The sequence below is a fragment of the Polistes dominula genome, unplaced genomic scaffold (genome assembly GCF_049000335.1).
Source record: "Polistes dominula isolate Pdom_NZ unplaced genomic scaffold, Pdom_raw_medaka contig_241, whole genome shotgun sequence".
Classification (NCBI taxonomy): Eukaryota; Metazoa; Arthropoda; class Insecta; order Hymenoptera; family Vespidae; genus Polistes; species Polistes dominula.
The window spans coordinates 246604-263921 of NW_028300875.1; the positions used below are offsets into that span (position 1 = coordinate 246604).

At 33.0% G+C, this 17318-nt stretch overlaps 1 protein-coding gene across 1 annotated transcript; it reads left to right on the forward strand.

Annotated features, from left to right (window-relative positions):
* Positions 1-886: 886 nt before the first annotated feature.
* LOC107073504 (putative odorant receptor 92a) lies at positions 887-16187 on the forward strand. Its single transcript, XM_089171268.1, has 6 exons — positions 887-1307; positions 6502-6787; positions 6873-6976; positions 14976-15085; positions 15155-15310; positions 16091-16187. Exons 1-6 carry the CDS (start codon positions 887-889, stop codon positions 16139-16141), a joined length of 1128 nt encoding a protein of 375 aa, XP_089027394.1. The 3' UTR covers positions 16142-16187.
* The last annotated feature ends 1131 nt before the right edge of the window (positions 16188-17318 follow it).

The window sequence follows — 17318 nt, forward strand, 5'->3', positions numbered from 1 at the left end:
CAATTTCCCTTGAGATATATATTAGTAAATGAGGGTGTGTACGCATAGGCGTACGCACGGGTAATTAAAACTACTTATCTCGCTTCTAGATTTTTCGTGATGCTGCCTCCGCTGAACGGTGTAGACGTTCACAAGATGGCGGACTCCCTCGACTTCGTTGTTCTCTAATCGGTTTGCCCGGTGTGGTAATAGTCTATTCACTGCTTCGTAAATCAGAAGTCGGGAACTCGCACCTTACAGGATTGCACCAAAATGTTCTGACCAAAAGATTCTTCAATGAAAATTCCTCTGATCATTACTTATATGCTATGAAGTGGAGAATAAAGGATTAGATTAAGGTGTAAAATAAAACACGTGGTTGAGCCAAACAAAGAAACAATGCCTTTTTTTATTGGCTCGTCAGGGAAAAGCCTTGCGGCATAAAAACCCTGGATGTTGTTTAATTATAAAAATGAGAGTCCACCACGTGGTATTACCACGCGGGAAAATACCGTCGATATAAAATGTATATAATGGAAAGATCTCACCTCTCGCTCGCTTCGCTTACGTTCCTTAACTAACTTAACTTAACTCCTTTGATTTCGATATGTATTCACAGGCTTTCTATAATGGACTGGAAGAATGTCCTTTTGTACTGGCCCCGCAGGGCGTACGGACTGGGTGTAAGAAGTGGGGAGGCGAGAGGTGGGGGTGACTAGAGGGGCGCTTCGGTAGTTACTAGTAATTGATCGATGCTCACCATGAGTATCGATCGAGACCTTTAATCGATGGAGGTGGATGCACGCGAATTTTGAATACTGCCAATTACCGTATGATCCTTTTGGATCGTACAGAATCTGTGAGGGATTTTATTTTTTAGGATCTTGACTTCAGTGAAACTGTGAGAATGATAGATATGACGAAACGTACAATGAGATGTGCTAGAATTTGGCCGGAGGAGGTTCACGATTCAAAGTTTATATTCTTCTCAGCGTATCTGACTATTCATTGTTTATTAGCGAACATTGATATTGCGATGAATATATCAAATCTATCATATATCGTTGCGGCTTTATTGGAAAATGCATTCAACTTGATGGCTCTTTTGAAGATGTGTATTTGTAGGATTAAGAAAAAATCATTAACGAAACTTTTACAAGACATCACAACAGATTTCATCATTGATAATTACAAGAGCAGAGACGAGCAAATTGCTTTTTTAACTTACAACAAATTTAGTCAGAAATTTGTAAAATTGACCTTGATCGTATGTTTTCTTTCCTCTTCGACGTACTACTTCATGTCTTGCGTGATGAATGTAGAAATGGGTAATGAGTTTTATATCTATGTTAATCAATAAATCAATAATTATGCTTCTTTTACATTTCAATTTTATTCATGTGTAATTTTAATCAAGCAACATATTGTGTTTGTTTTGAAAAAGATCTAGTCTATTTTTTTTTTTAATAATTAAAAATATCTTAACGATTAACAAATTAATATTTTTACTGATTAAGTATCATATAATATATGATTCCCTTCTTTATTAATATAAAACAATTATTTTATAAACGTGTTAACTCATTAAAAGATATTAATAGGAGTATATTTTTATAAAAAGTGTGAAAATAAATGACGGTCAGAATCGTACAGTTTTTATTTAATTATGGAATCGTACTAATTGATTAAAGCTTATAAACAGGGTCATATTTTAAAAGTATGTAATACTCACCAAAAAAAGTAAAAATTGTTTATTTATTACAATTTTTTGTAAATAAACTCAGTATTTGTTAGAGTTTAATATTGTAAGCAAGTCTTTTAACAACATATTGAACGTACACAATTTACTTATAAATACATAATTCAAGATTTTCAAGATAAGCTTATTATGAAAATAAGTAAACATAATATTTAAAAATCATATTATTGATATCTAATCTGTTTTTCTTCCATTTAATGCAGTTTTGAATTATAGATTGACGCACACTTTTAAATATTCCTTGAACTGGTGTATTTCTAATAAGTGAATTTCTCTATGTAATTTCAGTATGTTATCAAGAAACTCGCTAACGATATTAAATGATAACAAATAATAAGAGTCTATTTATATCGATAAGATTGCTTTTTGGATTTATGTCAATTAGTCAAATAAAGAATGATATAATTAATATGTCGAATATAACTATCAGCTCAATACGCTACTACATTTTCGATTATATCTAAAATTCCCTTACTCGTTACATTTAGTCATTCAACATTTGTTCGTACATATATTTTCTGTGAGACTCATTCGTTTCTTAAGATTAGAATTTCTAGAAAATTGTCGATTTTCATCGGGCATATTTGACTTTTTGCTTTTTGGCCGACTTTGGCGGCATTCGATTGTAGGGTTTAGGGATTAGATAGGTGATCCGGGCCCTATTATTTAAAGCTTATTCTATTTGTTCAGCGGCATCGGCCTTAAGGTTATTCTCTGAGATTTTAGAAAGAATCCTGTTTTTTAGAGTTCTATCTGTATTATAGTTTTTGTCTTATCGCTAAGTTCCATATGACTGGGAATAGACGGAAGTTCCCACTGCTATATGCATGACAGAAATCTTTAGTAAGGATTTTATTTCAGTTTGATACGTTCCTTTGCCTATGCTCTATGAAGTTTATGATGCTATTAAAATATACTAGTTTTATTCATTTATTTTCTATTTCCTGTGTTCTTCTATCTTTCTGGTCCTTATACCGAAAGGCAAAGGTAAAGGATGAAGTTCATTTAGTGTTTGAAAAATAATGTTTGTATGAGGAATAATTTATAGTTATCTTATATGTCTTGCGAGTGATATTCCTGCTAATAGTTTGCTGTAATATTTGGGATAGAAATCAAGTATTGCGCGTAAATGATTAATTTTGATTATGTAATACTTTAGTAAATGTTTTTATTTACTTTTATATTTACTACTAAAAAACAATTTCTATTGTCATTTATGCGAACTACTAGAGTAATGTTTTCCGTAACACAACTTGTATTATTGCGAAAAATTTAGGTAAAAGAATCGTGGCAGGACATCATACTATAGATTGATTGACAATTTAAAAGACAAGACAAATTAATAATAAAGTAATTAATAAGTAATACAATGTAAAAGTCAACGGTGGAAGTAAGTTTGTATAGATTTTTGACTAAACTGAGCAATCAGAAGGCTGACGAATGAATGTCGATTTTTTCCCTTCCATCGAAGAGGTTTTTATCTTCGGCAGCAATATCCGACGTTGTCATCGTAATTTTTTCCTATTTAATGAATTGTTTGCCTTCATTCCTGATTTTGATTTCGTTTGCCTATATTAGTCGACGGTTTTCGAATTTCTCGTTATATTAGGGCGACGAATAGGCACTACCTAAGACAACGTAGATACATAGTTAGAAATATTAGTGTTCTTTATAGTATCATGCCGTGTGAGGTTGAGGGGGACCTTCTGATGGATTTTTTGTGACAGCGTAATTAGTGGTTTAAATGAGCTACGCTACAAAACAATAATGTGGCAATAATAATGAGATATTAGAAAGAAACTCTCATATTTCGACTTTTGATAAGATAGAAACTAGAATTTTAAGTTTGCCTGTGTACAATTAAAAAAAAAAGGTCACAAGTATTAATATTTTAATGTTTTATAAATTTCTTTTTTCAATTCTCAGTTTCTAAAAAAAAAGATCGCACAATTAAAAAATTACAGAAATTAAAAAATAGATAAATTTTTATAGGGGCTTGGGGCAATATGCAATATTTTTTCAGGAAAGGGGACGATAGGACAAAAAAGCTTAGGAACCAATGAACTAGACCATGAGTAAAACCATATTAGTAGTTTACATAAAAAACAATTATTTACAATAAATTATTTCAAATAGAAAACTATGTTACGTAGCAATAAATAAGCAAATGTACGAAAAATCTAATAATTTTATAATCATCATTTTTTCACTCTTACTAATTGTTTAGTGAGACAATTGTTACCGTACAAATTACGCATTTGTACCTCTTTCAATTAAATGACTTTATTAAAGGTATATTAAATGAATTTTATTCCTTTACATACAAATATTTTTTAAAAACATCTTAACATACAATGCTAATTAATAATAATAATAACAAACAATTATATTTTATGGGTACATGATCTCTCTGATTATTTATTTCTGCATTCCTTACCCGCTTTCTCTTTTTATATTCACTATTCCATGTTTCTGACACGCATTTAAGGGGACGTTCCAGCTGAAGCACCCAAAAAAGGCTATTTTCGCGAGTTTTTTCCAAGAAAACTATAAAAGATACAGATATAAAAGTTGTTGGGTTTGGTAGATTGAGTCTTAAACTACATAAATAAATTTTTGATTTTTCATTTTATATAATTTTTTATTGCAAAAACAGTAGTTTAAAAAAACACCTCAAAACTTTAGTGCTTTGGTAGCTCCATCAGAACTTGAGAATGGGCTACCTGAAACATGAAAGTAAAATGGTTTTATATTCTGTATGACTTCAGCTACAAAGTGACAGTAATATATGAAATTTTATCAATAAATAAAAAAATGGTCGACAAATTACAAAAGAAACGTAAATTTGACCTTTTTTTTCATTGTTTTTGACTAAAAATAAATAGTACAATTAAAAATTAAGAAAAGATTTAGTGTCACTTTGTTACAGCTCATGTGTAGAATATGTGGAATAAATTTTATAAGAATCGGCTTACTGGTTCGTGAGATAGGATGGAGCTAGTATTTCAAAACGTAGTTTCGAGAAAAACGCGTTTAAAGTTTTTTTTACTCAAAATCGTGAAAATTCTTACCTAAACTTAATCTGCGATGCCTGAAGTGTACAAAATACCTTTTTCTTGTTCATATTCTTCAATTTCTTCCAGTCTCGCCTTCTTCCACTTTGATCTGACATCTTTTGAGCACTCAGAGCTTCGACGGTTCGCATATTCGATACGTCGGTCGTCGCGTCTTTTAGCAAAGTCGATCGCTCCTGGCCCAAGTTTCATGCCCATCGTTTCCATTATCTTCATCACTGTTCGAAATCCTTCGTTGAAGATACATGCCGAAACTTTGCATGCAATTTCAATAACTTTTTTGCCGTTAAACATGTGTTTAGGTGCCAAGTACCTTAGATTTGAGGTACTTTCACCAGTCGATGGAACACTTAGAATGCTTCAGCTTGGCATCAGTCGAAATTTTGTGGTAGTATCCTGCCCAAATCTCGTTACGCATATCCTATGAAGAATTCAAATTTCTTCTAAATGGTAAACCGTAGATCTCTGAGAGTTCTTTCATCAATTTGATTGTAAATTTTTAGTTTTTACTTCAGGAACTTTTTTCACAACAGTCGTTTTCTCTTCACTACTGTTTTTGCTACGGTTCTTAATTTTTTTTAGCGGTTCGGCGTTTTTCTTTTAAATTTTCTTCTTTTGTATGAGAACTTTTCTTGCCTTATTAGCGCGCTTAAAAATATTTTTTGCCACATGCAAAATACACTTCAACTTTTTAACAATAATATCTTCACCGTATGGATGATAATAAAGCAGCATTTTAAAAGTCTTGGAGTCTCCGTAGCCGATATAAGAACCGTGCGCGCCGAACGCTTAAGAGAGTTGTCCGAGATAGTAACGTTCAGGCAAAAAAATGTAGTTAGAGACATCGGATCTTTTTGAAATTTTAACACAATATTTCTAAATATATATACAATCGAATAATGTAAAAAAAAATTCAATTTTTTAAAAATTGCAAGGTGGAACGACCCCTTAACGTTGATGTTTTCAGTTCATAACAGCGTAAGACACTTTTGTTTTCTAGCCATGAAGATAAAAAGAAAAACTTTCCGCAACACTGTATTTTTAGGACGGTAAGACTCGCCGGGGCTGTAAAAGTACAGTGTTGTAAAAAGGTTTTTTGAAAAAGGATGCCGTGTTGTAGAAGGGTTTCTGCAATTATGAATGGCGAAACTGTGTTAAAATATGCGTGTTATAGGAAGATTTTCTTTAATTTTTGAATCATGCTATAGTGTAGCCGTGTCCCGAGATACCGTGTTGTTTGAAGGTTACTTGTATACGATTAAAAATGATACTGGATTTATATTTTACAGATAAAACAAAGTAATAACAGATCAATTGGCAATACTGTCATTAAATTGAAGTGTAACTTTTATTTAGATCAAAGAAATAAAAAAGTAAAATATAATATATCAATTTGCAGTTATATGTCAATAAAAATTTTCAACAGATGAGAGCTTTTTTATTATATCATTTTTTAATTATATTTTTTATTTTTTATTATTATTTGACCAAAATTAAAATAATATAATTTAAAATCAAAAATTTTTTTTTATCATTTTAAAAAAATTTTTTTTAATTATAAAAGAAAAATAACAATTTTATTAAATAAACTTAACATTTTATTGCTGTAAATACCAATTCCTAATAATTTCTTGAGTTTTTCGTTTCAATAATAATTATACTAAAAATATTTAATTATTGATGTTCCAGTAATCTCAAACTCATCTTATGGATACAGATTACCGTACAAAGTTTGGCTTCTAATCGAGCCTACTGATATGATAACATACGTCTGTCTTTGTTGTTATCAATTTTTATATGTACCCACCATCATCATTATTTATGTTGGTACCGACTGTCTTTTTGTTAGTTTAGTACTTCATGTTAGTGGATTGTTTTCTGCTCTCTCTTGCAAGGTTAGACATGTATTGGATGATCCGAAAGATCAACAACGTCGCATGAAAAATCTAATTGTTAGACATATTCGATTAATTAGGTGAAAAATATAAAACCTTTTTTCTCTCTTTTGTAATTTTCAATTTAATATTTACTACTCACGCGATCCTGTGTGTTTGTTTCAGATTATCAGAGTCTCTAGAAAACGAATTTAATTTAGTGATTTTTCAACAATTAGTAGGAAATACTTTACAACTCTGTCTTTTGGGATATGACACTATTGCAGTAAGTTTCTGGATAATTAAAGAGTAATATTGATAATAAAGAAAAAGAAAGAATATATTGGGTTGGCAACTAAGTGATTGCAGATTTTAAATAAGAATTAGAATTCAAAATTTTTGCCCAAAAGTATAAGTTTATTCAATTAAGTAATGTCCATTTTTGTTGATGATCTCTTGCCATCGATCAGGCAGTGTCATAATATCACGTTCATCAAATTTCTTATCTTTGCTATCAAAAAACTTAGTTAGGTGTAATTTGACATCTTAGCGTTATTAAAAATTTGACCATTTAAGGAGTACTGCATAGAACGAAATAAATGGTAGTCTGAAGGCGCAAGGTCAGGGCTATATAGTGGATGTACGATCCGAAAGGATCGTACGGTGATTAGCGGTATTCGAAACTCGCGCGCATCCACTTCCATCGATTAGGATTCTAGATCGATACTTACTGTGAGCATCGATCAACCACCAATAACTATCGAAGCGCTTCTCTAGCTACCCCCGCCTCTCGCATTCCCACTTCTCATAGCCCTAGTACGTACGTCCTGCTGGGACAGTAAAAGGGGCATTCTTTCTATTCTTCACCGGACGCCTACGACTACACATCTTGAGGGATTATAGAGGCTTTAAGAATTCACAAAGGACAACGAAGAGAATATCCTAATCTTCAAGACTCGTGAAAGTGAGCCCATTCCACATCACAACCCTTAAGGTTGTGATCGCGATATTGGCGGAGTGCGAGAGGTGAGATCTTTCCAATATATATATATATTTCACATCGACGGTATTTTCCCTCGTGGTACAACCACGTGGTACCTTCTTACTGTATAATCAAGTATTCATCCAGGGTTTTTATGCCGCAAGGCTTTTCCCTGACGAGCCAATAAAAAAGGCATTGTTTTTTTAGTTGGCTCAATCACGTGTTTTATTTTACACCTTAACCTAACCCTTTATTCTCCACTTCATAGCATAAACCAATTGCCAGAGGACTCTTAGTTGAGGAATTTCGGCCATAACAGTGGATGTGACAACACACCTCAAACATATCCAATAATTTTTGACGAGTGACCAAAGATGTGTGAAACTTTGCATTATCATGGGGTAAAACAACACCCTTACGATTTGCCAATTCTTGTCGCTTTGCTTGAATTGCATTGCTTAGTTTGGCGAGTTGTTGAATGTACAGGCTCAAATTGCTCGTGTGGTTTTTTGGTAAATGTTCAAAGTGCAGAATTCCTTTATAATCCCACTAGACTGACAGCATAATCTTTTTGTTTTGTGATTCTCTTTTTTTGATTTCGTTTGGGCTGGTTCATCTTGCATTGATCTGTTCCGATTGACGTAGTTATAAACTATCCAATTTTTGTCGCCAGTAATTTGTCTTTTCAAAATAGGATCAATTTTGTTGCGTTTCAGAAGCGAATCGCAGACGCCAAATGAATTTCCTTCAGCTGGTGAGGGATCCTGAGATCAAGTTTCTTGACATAACCAAGCTTTTTTAAACTTTTTCCAATGCATGTCTGCGATACATTTAGCTTCTGTACAATATCACGTGTTGTGATAGGACGATCTGAATCGATAATGGCCTTGATACGGGTCTCATCAACTTCAACTGGACGGCTAGATCATTGAGCGTTTTTCAATAAAAAATCCATAAAACGAAATCTGTCATACTAATTCTGACACTGCCTTTCCTTCAAGACTTTATTGCCATATATTGCAGATAACTTTTTGTGTGCTTGTGTTGCGTTCTTGCCTTTTCGGAAATAATACAACAAAATATGTCTGAAGTGCACGTCTTGTTATTTCATTTTTAAGATTGGGATAAAAACAAAACTAAAGAGCTAATCGATATAATTTTTTTACTGAATTAAACGTAGATGTCAAAACAATAAGTAAAAATATAGGTTAGCTATTGTTAACAAATTAACGAAACAAAAGAAAGTGGAAACTCCTACTGTCGATAAAATCCGCAATGACTCATTTGCCAACCGAATATTATTAAAAAAAACGAAAATATAGAATAAAATATTTAAGCCGTTTATTTTAAAAGTTGCCTAGTTCCATTTTCGTTCGAATCGGGATATTGAAGGGTCTGCGTTTCAATGCAATTACTGCTTAAGTGTATCTAAAGGTTGTTAATTTATAGTTCCTAATAAAATACTGTCAATTATTAAGGGAATAGTATGTTATTTCTAACCACAAATGAAGGAATTAGGTTATTGTCAAAATCAAAAATCGCATTTGTTATAAAATTTCGAAGGGACTTAACTCCATTCAACATAATTTAAGATACTTCAAATTGAAAAAAAAAAACAATACTCAATTTATTTTACATATCTTTAAAAAGCTTCAGAAACATAATTTTTGCGATTCAAAAATTTTTTACTACATAACGTACAAAATTACAAACATAACCTACACAGCAATTTATTACTCTTCTACATTTTGTGTGTGTGAAAGAGATTTGAAGAAATTATGATGTTCCGGTGGTATATATCGTAATATGTTAATTGTGTCCTTAAATCTTGCTGTTGTAATTTGTCTGATATTTTTATATAGTGGTGTCAATACAATATTTTCGGACTTTCTTGGTCTACCTAGACGTGGTAATAAATTTAGGACTTTTAAATTTTGATTCTCATTTATTGATGTCTTATAGAACATTTGATTCGGTTCATTTTTGACAAAACGCATCAAACATACTTTTAACTAGTTTGTTGATTCTTCATAAGAATTTTTTACCCTTTTCAAAATTACGTCTTCTAATAATTTTATTCATACAAAATCTTTTTGTCTCATTTTATTTACAATAAAGTTCAGTAAAACCTGTTTTTGTGCGGTCCTTTTTTATATGATACTATTTTTGTTCTATTTTTTTCGAGCAATTTTTTTTATGCGGTATGTGAATTTTAGCGGCGCTAGCACCAGTCTGATGTTTCCTCTCAGTGTACATATACATTTGTAATGTAATTAATGGAAATTTAACCAAAAACGCGTCCATTTTATTATCTCAAATTAGTGCGCTGGCACATAAGATTAGCAGAGAGGGCATTTGTGAAATCGGAAAAAAAATAATTGAATAATGGAGTTAGGGCCACTTTTAAAATAAACTTTTTCATCATTTCATTAATAAGCATATTTTCTTGTTGAAAATCATGATTTTAAATATATTAGTAACAAATAGGTTCTAAAATGAAGCTTCAGAATGAAAAGATCATATGAAAATGTAACTATTACTGTAGCTAACTCGATTTTTTTTGGAAAATGGAGTACGGCTACTCTCAAAATAAACGGCTCATTTATGTATGTTATGATCAATGTACTGATTCCGGATATTGAATAGATTGCCCGAAATATATTATAGAATGTCGACTAAGATTGGGTAATACATATAATATTTAAAGCATGTTTTTCGTACATTACACTGTCAATCTCTAGAATGTTTAAAGGGTTCTTTAGATTAATCTAGAATAATATGCTTCACTTAGTTATGTTTAGATCACAGAGGAGGAAGCGCAAAGTGATCTTATGAGGAATAAAAGCCAACGTCTATTCTTTATTTACCTATACCTTCTGGGCATTCTATATATAGATTGCCCGGGCAATGTTTACAATGCTCGGATTACTACATTGACAGTTATATCCCCTGGATGTTTAAAATAAGGCGTAATATATTTAGGTATACTTTTAAGATTGCTTACCACACTAGTAAAAAAGTGTAAAAAACAGTAGTTATGCCTTGGAGCAGTCCACAAACTTTTTAAATCGATTCTTACGAAATAGGTCTTACTTAATGATAGAGTCCTTGGCAAGGTTCAGTCGTAAAAATATACCTATTTTAATAATTAGGTAGATCCATTTAACTGCTCAGAAAATAATATTTTCTACAAGATCTTGTTCGTTAAAATCGATGAAAAATTTTACCTGAACCATTTAGAAGTATAAATGCCATTTAAGGCTTTTTTTGTAAAAAAAATTAATTTCTTATAAAGAAGAAAAAGAAACAAATTTCCTATCTCTACTATCAATTCTCATATATACGCATGAGTGATGCGTTGTTGTATTGATGAAGTGTACGTAACATAAATTAATATTAAGTTTATTATATTCAAAACGAGAAAAAATCATGTGTGCAGATCACACGTGTAAGAAGTAAAACCTTCAAAAAACTAAATTTCGAGAGAATCTGACGAATGCACAGTTTCAAGAGTAAGGCAATTGTAGGATTTATTTAATATAATATTATAACCATACATAGCAAAGGTCACTATTATGGTCTCTGGGGTGGAATAGCTGATAAAAAGTACACGTTTCCTAATTAAAGCAATAAAAATGGAATGCTGAATGAGACAGTTATAAATAGACATCAAAATCGTAGGATGTTTATCAAAGGAAATATAATTCGTCGAAAACTAATTACATAAATACGAATAATCGTTTTTTTTAAACTCAGGTATAAAATTTTTTTTGTTAGTATGGTTTTTAATATCCCGTTTTCATCTATTTTCTTGCGCTGCTAAAAAACATTTTAGGATAAACGAAATAAAGACGTTACGAAAAACATATTGAAAATACTGCTAGATTGAACAAAGGTTATGGTAAAATGCAATAAAAGATCTAATAAAGATAATCTCTAGAAATGTTTTTTCAACTCTGTCGCCTATCACACTTCAAGACCCTTAGTATTTATAACATATCTCGTCCTTATTCTTTGAACTACAAACTTATCTTTCTAAATACTCTCGTTTAAATAAAGATCTAAACAACGAGAAATCTAAAAATCACATTGAAACGTATCGCTCTTTAAGCTTATCAAAGTGTGACACTACGAGTCTCAAATTTCAGCCCCGTGGTAAGCTCCACCGATTCACGCTGGGCGTTCAACATCCTGAAAAAATATTTGTATTTTATTAAAAAATTAATATTAGTTAATAATAAAATTTTTATTTATTCATGGGTCAGTACATGTCTTTGGATATTTTTTATAAAAACAAATAAAAATCAAACTTAATAGACATATTTTGTCTTTATGAATCAAATAAATATATTATTATAAATAATTATTTTAATTTTTAATAAATATGTAATTTTTAATAAATTAATAATTATTTTAATAATTATTATATATAAAATATTATAAAGAAGCAAAATATATAAATGTGACAGAAATTTACTTGCCTTTGAATGGAATTTGTCAGCTGCTGCTATTGTATTCTACAGTGTTATCTAATTCTTTTTCTCTGATGTATCTTGTAATCATTCATTTTTTTAAAATATTGCGGACAATACAATTATTATATATTCTATGTATTTATATAATATAATTATAATATTTGCGAAATAAATAATTTAATATTAATTTTTCAATAAAATAGAAACATTTTTAAATACAAAAAAAATGACACGTTTGGGGAAAAAAATAATGGACGACACATCTTCTTTCTTTATTTCGACCGTCGGTTCGTTTGTACCTTATTCTTTTGTCGAGTATCTACGTGCTTATCTCTATTTATTCTTCTACCTTTCGATCGCTCCTACCTACAAACCTTCCGAGTATCGAAAGAATACGTGTCCACGCTTTGTAGTATACAGTCGCACACAAACACACACACATATACAAACAGGAGCGATAACTACGAAGCATAGCATAAAAAGGAGACCGAGAATAGGAAAACTGTATAGCTTTATTCCGTCTCATTCTCTCGCAGGATAATTCCTATATGTTTGTCTCTTTTTCTCTCATTAATTAGTATAGCAACCGTTTCATAGCTTCGTTACATAGCTGCGTTTCCGTTTATTTACTTTTCAGATCACTCCTATTCTAAAGAAGTTTTCACTTCAAAAAAAAATTGTAGAATGTTTGTCGATGGAAAGATACCCCGTCAAAACCTAAGTAAATATATCCTTTCTTGAAACTGAAGTAGACGCGGATTATGTCCACCAAATATCGCGGGAACTTGCAACGCTCCATCACCCTGATTATAGCGCCCCACGGAACCGAGTTAAACGCGTTCACGATATCCAAGGAGACCATCACCACCACGAGGCCATCCCCAACGCATGCGTCCACGACCCTCCTTACCTTTAGGATGGTATCGATTTTTGATATCCCGACGCGGAAGCCAAACTGCACAGATGACAACGCGTTTAACCTCTCCAAAACCCGGTAATCTTGCTCGCTATGACCCTCTCAAATATCTTACCAGCTTTGTCTATGGCAAATTGGCCTGTACGAGTTCAGAAGATTCGGTGTTAGATCCCTCCTCTTTTCGATGAAAGCCGGCTTAGTCCTCTTCCAAAGCGTCGAAAGACTCCAGACCCCAAACAGACCGAGAAGCAGTCGGCCAATCCCTGGCTCCAACGTGACACAGCGGCCCGCACGAACACGCCCGGAACCACATCTGGCCTAGTGGTCTTTTCCCCGGATATCTTCCTCGCGACCTCTTTTCTGGCAGCGATGACACCTCACGGGTTTCTTTGCTACCGGATAAACAGACCTCTGCGGCCGTCCACCCAACAACAATCCATCTTCTTTTCAGAGCTGCACGTGCAATAACAGATAGGGTCGATCTTGACCTTACTCAGACCCTCCCAACCTGCCCATCCTAATCGCGCCGATCCTCATACTGTTGGGATCAAACCCGGACTTCAGCTTCATCAGGGCATTCCTAATAACCGTGCTCGTCGCCGCAGCATTAGGGCCCACTAGCCTTAACTCCTCCAGCCTTCGAGGACAGCTGATCTGTCTTCCGGATCTGATCTCCGGAATCGCCTGCTGCAGAGCCCTAGCCATAAAGTACGCTTTCTTCTGTGCACCCTCTCCTCTAATCCTCCAAATGAAGCAGTCTGTGATTCCTCGTCAGCAGGTCAGACCGTTAAGTCCGATCTCCGAGAGGTTTACCCTCTCCCTTGCTCGGAGGAGTGCATTCCTGTACGACAGCCCTTAACCACAGGTGAGCACCACTGTTGCCTCCTCCTTAGGCTTGAGTGCTTTTTCTTCTTTTTTGTCTTCTTATTTCCATTTCCATTCCCTGGGCCCGTAACCGGCGCCCCGCGTCCGGTCATAGACCCAACTAAAGCAGCTTGCAGACCAGCCACCTGCCGCTTGTAAGTTGTCTGTATCCGAACAAGAATCTTTGTCAAATAAAATTATTCTTTCGAAAACTTTTAATTCCTTGTTTTAAATACAATTACAAGAATTTAACAGGCTGAATTCTTAAGTTATTCGGAAAATATCGCGAATTTACCCTCGTATAAATATTTCCGCGTAACATTACGTTCGAGGACTGTCCTACATTTGCCTATTAAGCCCAGACAAATGTGAATGATTTGATATGTAGTCCTGGCCACATGTTAAAGTTGGAGCGCACTTTACTCTTTACCACAGGTCGCTTCAACGTTTCGTGGAGTAATATCTTAATCTCAGCGGATCTTGTGATCCTGCCGCTTAGGTGGTTGCCTTAGTGGGAATCTGGCATATCAAAGAAGCTTGCACGTAGCCGAAATTCAAAATTCAAAAACCTTGCCTTATGATACACTCAAGTTACTCAAACAACTCAGCGCAATGTAGAACTAATAGCTTATAATCTACTCAAGAAAACCGTCTTGAAAAGGGCTAATCAGTCGATTTGGAAGCACGCAGATCGCAAAACCTCAAAACAAAGCCACAAGCAGTATAGCGATATTTACGCATGACCGATTTTACTAGCTAGCCGTCCCGATCGGAAGTAAATCTCCAGCACGTGTACAAAACCCGAGCACAAGATCTCCATTCGCTCTACTCTCCGTCGCTTGACTGTCAACGCTACTGCTATTTAAGCGCTACATGGCGTAGTACAAATTCTTCCTTAATAGCTAAATAACATGAACAAATATTATTGTTAAAATATGGAAAAAATGGTATATTAAAAAATAATTTAAATATTTACAAAAAATAATAAATCAAATTAAATCATAATTAATAAAAAATCATAGGAATAACTATGTATTCTATTTTTTTCAGAGAACAGATGGAGGAGAAGGGAAAAATGCTGCTTCCGATTTTTTTAATCCTCGGCTGCGTGTGCAGTACACTCTTGGCCTACTGTTACATGGGGGAATGTCTCATAAAAGAAGTATTTGGTTTTTCTTAAGTTTCATTATAAATATTTTTTGTTCTATTGAAACATTAAACATTTTTTTAGAGCTCTATTCTAAATGATGCTTTTTATCATTGCAATTGGTACGACAGCACAGAAACGGACAAAAAATTGGTGCACAATTGTATGATGTGTTCAACAAAATTTGTGCGATTGACGTCAGGAAAATTTTGTACCTTATCACTGAATACCTTTACAGATGTAAGCTGTTTACAAATTATGTTGTAAGAAAATTAAAGGTTTTCTTATACTAAAGCAAGAGCCTACGAAGGCCAGACCCTCGTTATTTTATAAAAGCTGAAAGTTTTTTGTGCATGTCCCCTATACAGGTAAAAACGACCAGCGACTATAGAGTTTTGGTTGTGGTTACTTGGGCAGGTAACAGTGTAGTAAAGGTGTAAAAAATAGTACCTTAAATTTGTTAAAGTATAAAGCTTAATTTTTTTATATTATCTTTAGTATAACTGTAAGAATCAAATTATTCATTGCCGGACTCTTAACATCGTGGCAACTTTTTGCCAGACACCCTTAATGTTCATGAAACAAAAGCAGTAGTTACTGTTACTTCATTTTACCGACAGGTACAATATTTATCGTCACCAAGCAGTAGTATCTGATACTTTATTTTACTGACAGGTAAAGGTAATTATTATAAGTAGAATTATAATTTTATGAACATTAAGGGTGTCTGGCAAGGGGTTGTCAAGATGTTAAGTGTTTGGCAATGTATAATTTAATTATTATAGTTATCCTGAAGATAATATAAAAAAATCAAGCTTTATACTTTAACAAATTTAAGGTACTATTTAATACACCTTTACTACCTGTTACCTGCCCAAGTAACCACAACCCAAACTGTATAGTACCTGGTCGTTTTTACCTATATAGGGGATATGCACAGAAGAACCTTAAGCTTTTATAAAATAACGAAGGTCTGGAGTTCACAGGCTCTTAGACTATACGTAAAAAATTCGTTTGTAGGTTATAAAAACTTCAATGGCATATTTATCGGTACTACGAACATTCACTTAAACAAAAAATCAAATCGGATTGTTTCAATACAGTATATTCAATAAAAAGAAAGTTTAAAATTGTTTATAGAAACACGCATTACATATACATAAATATAAATATATACTTATTTTTAACATTAATATTTTAATGATTAAAGGAAAAGTGAATGAAATAAATATTTTATGTGCAACTTGATATGTTGTTAATGATACAGACCTGTTTTTTGTTTTTCTTTATTCATTATGTTTCTATAAAGTTGTCAATGTTAACAAATTGGATTTTATTTAAAATCTGATATATATAAACAAAATGTTAGGACAACAAAAGGAGAGATCTTGAAGAAATATGCTACGAGTACCGCGAAATGAGAGGAAGTCGCGTTCAGGAACGGGAACACTAGGAGGATTTAGTATTTAAAGCAATGAACTTTCGAGTTCTAAATGCTATAATTAATAATATAATTAATATTAATAATAATAATAATAATAATAATAATAAAAACAATACCCACATTAATAAGACGAGGGATATTTCAAGGAGACTCATTAAGCGCTTTTCAGTTTTGTTTAACCCTAAACCCACTATTAAACATGTTAAATGACACGAAATACTGCTACAATATCACGGGAACCAACTCACACAAAATCACACATTTATTGTACATGGACGACTTAAAATTGTTTGCAGCAACTAACCACCAAATGGACTATCTACTCAAGATCACTGAAACATTAAGCACAGATATAAAAATGACCCTAGGGATAGACAAGTGTAAGAAAAACAACATAATCAGAGGACAACAAACCAAACAGGAAGACTACATATTAGACGAAAACGACAACCACATAGAGGCAATGACAGAAATGGACAGCAACAAATACCTAGGGTACAAACAATACATAGGAATAGAAAGGGCAGCAATCAAAGAAGAATTAAAACACAGATACAGGCAGAGACTCATTTAAATACTCAAGACAGAACTTACAGCAAGAAATAAAACAAAAGCATTAAACACATATGCAATAGCAGTACTAACATACTCTTTTGGGATAGTGAAATGGAGCGAGACAGACCTGAAAGCACTTAACACACTCACACGAACACAGTGCAATCAACATAGAATCATCACATACACGCAGCAATTAAAAGATTCACAATCAGCCGAAAAAAAGGAGAAAGAGGATATATAGATATT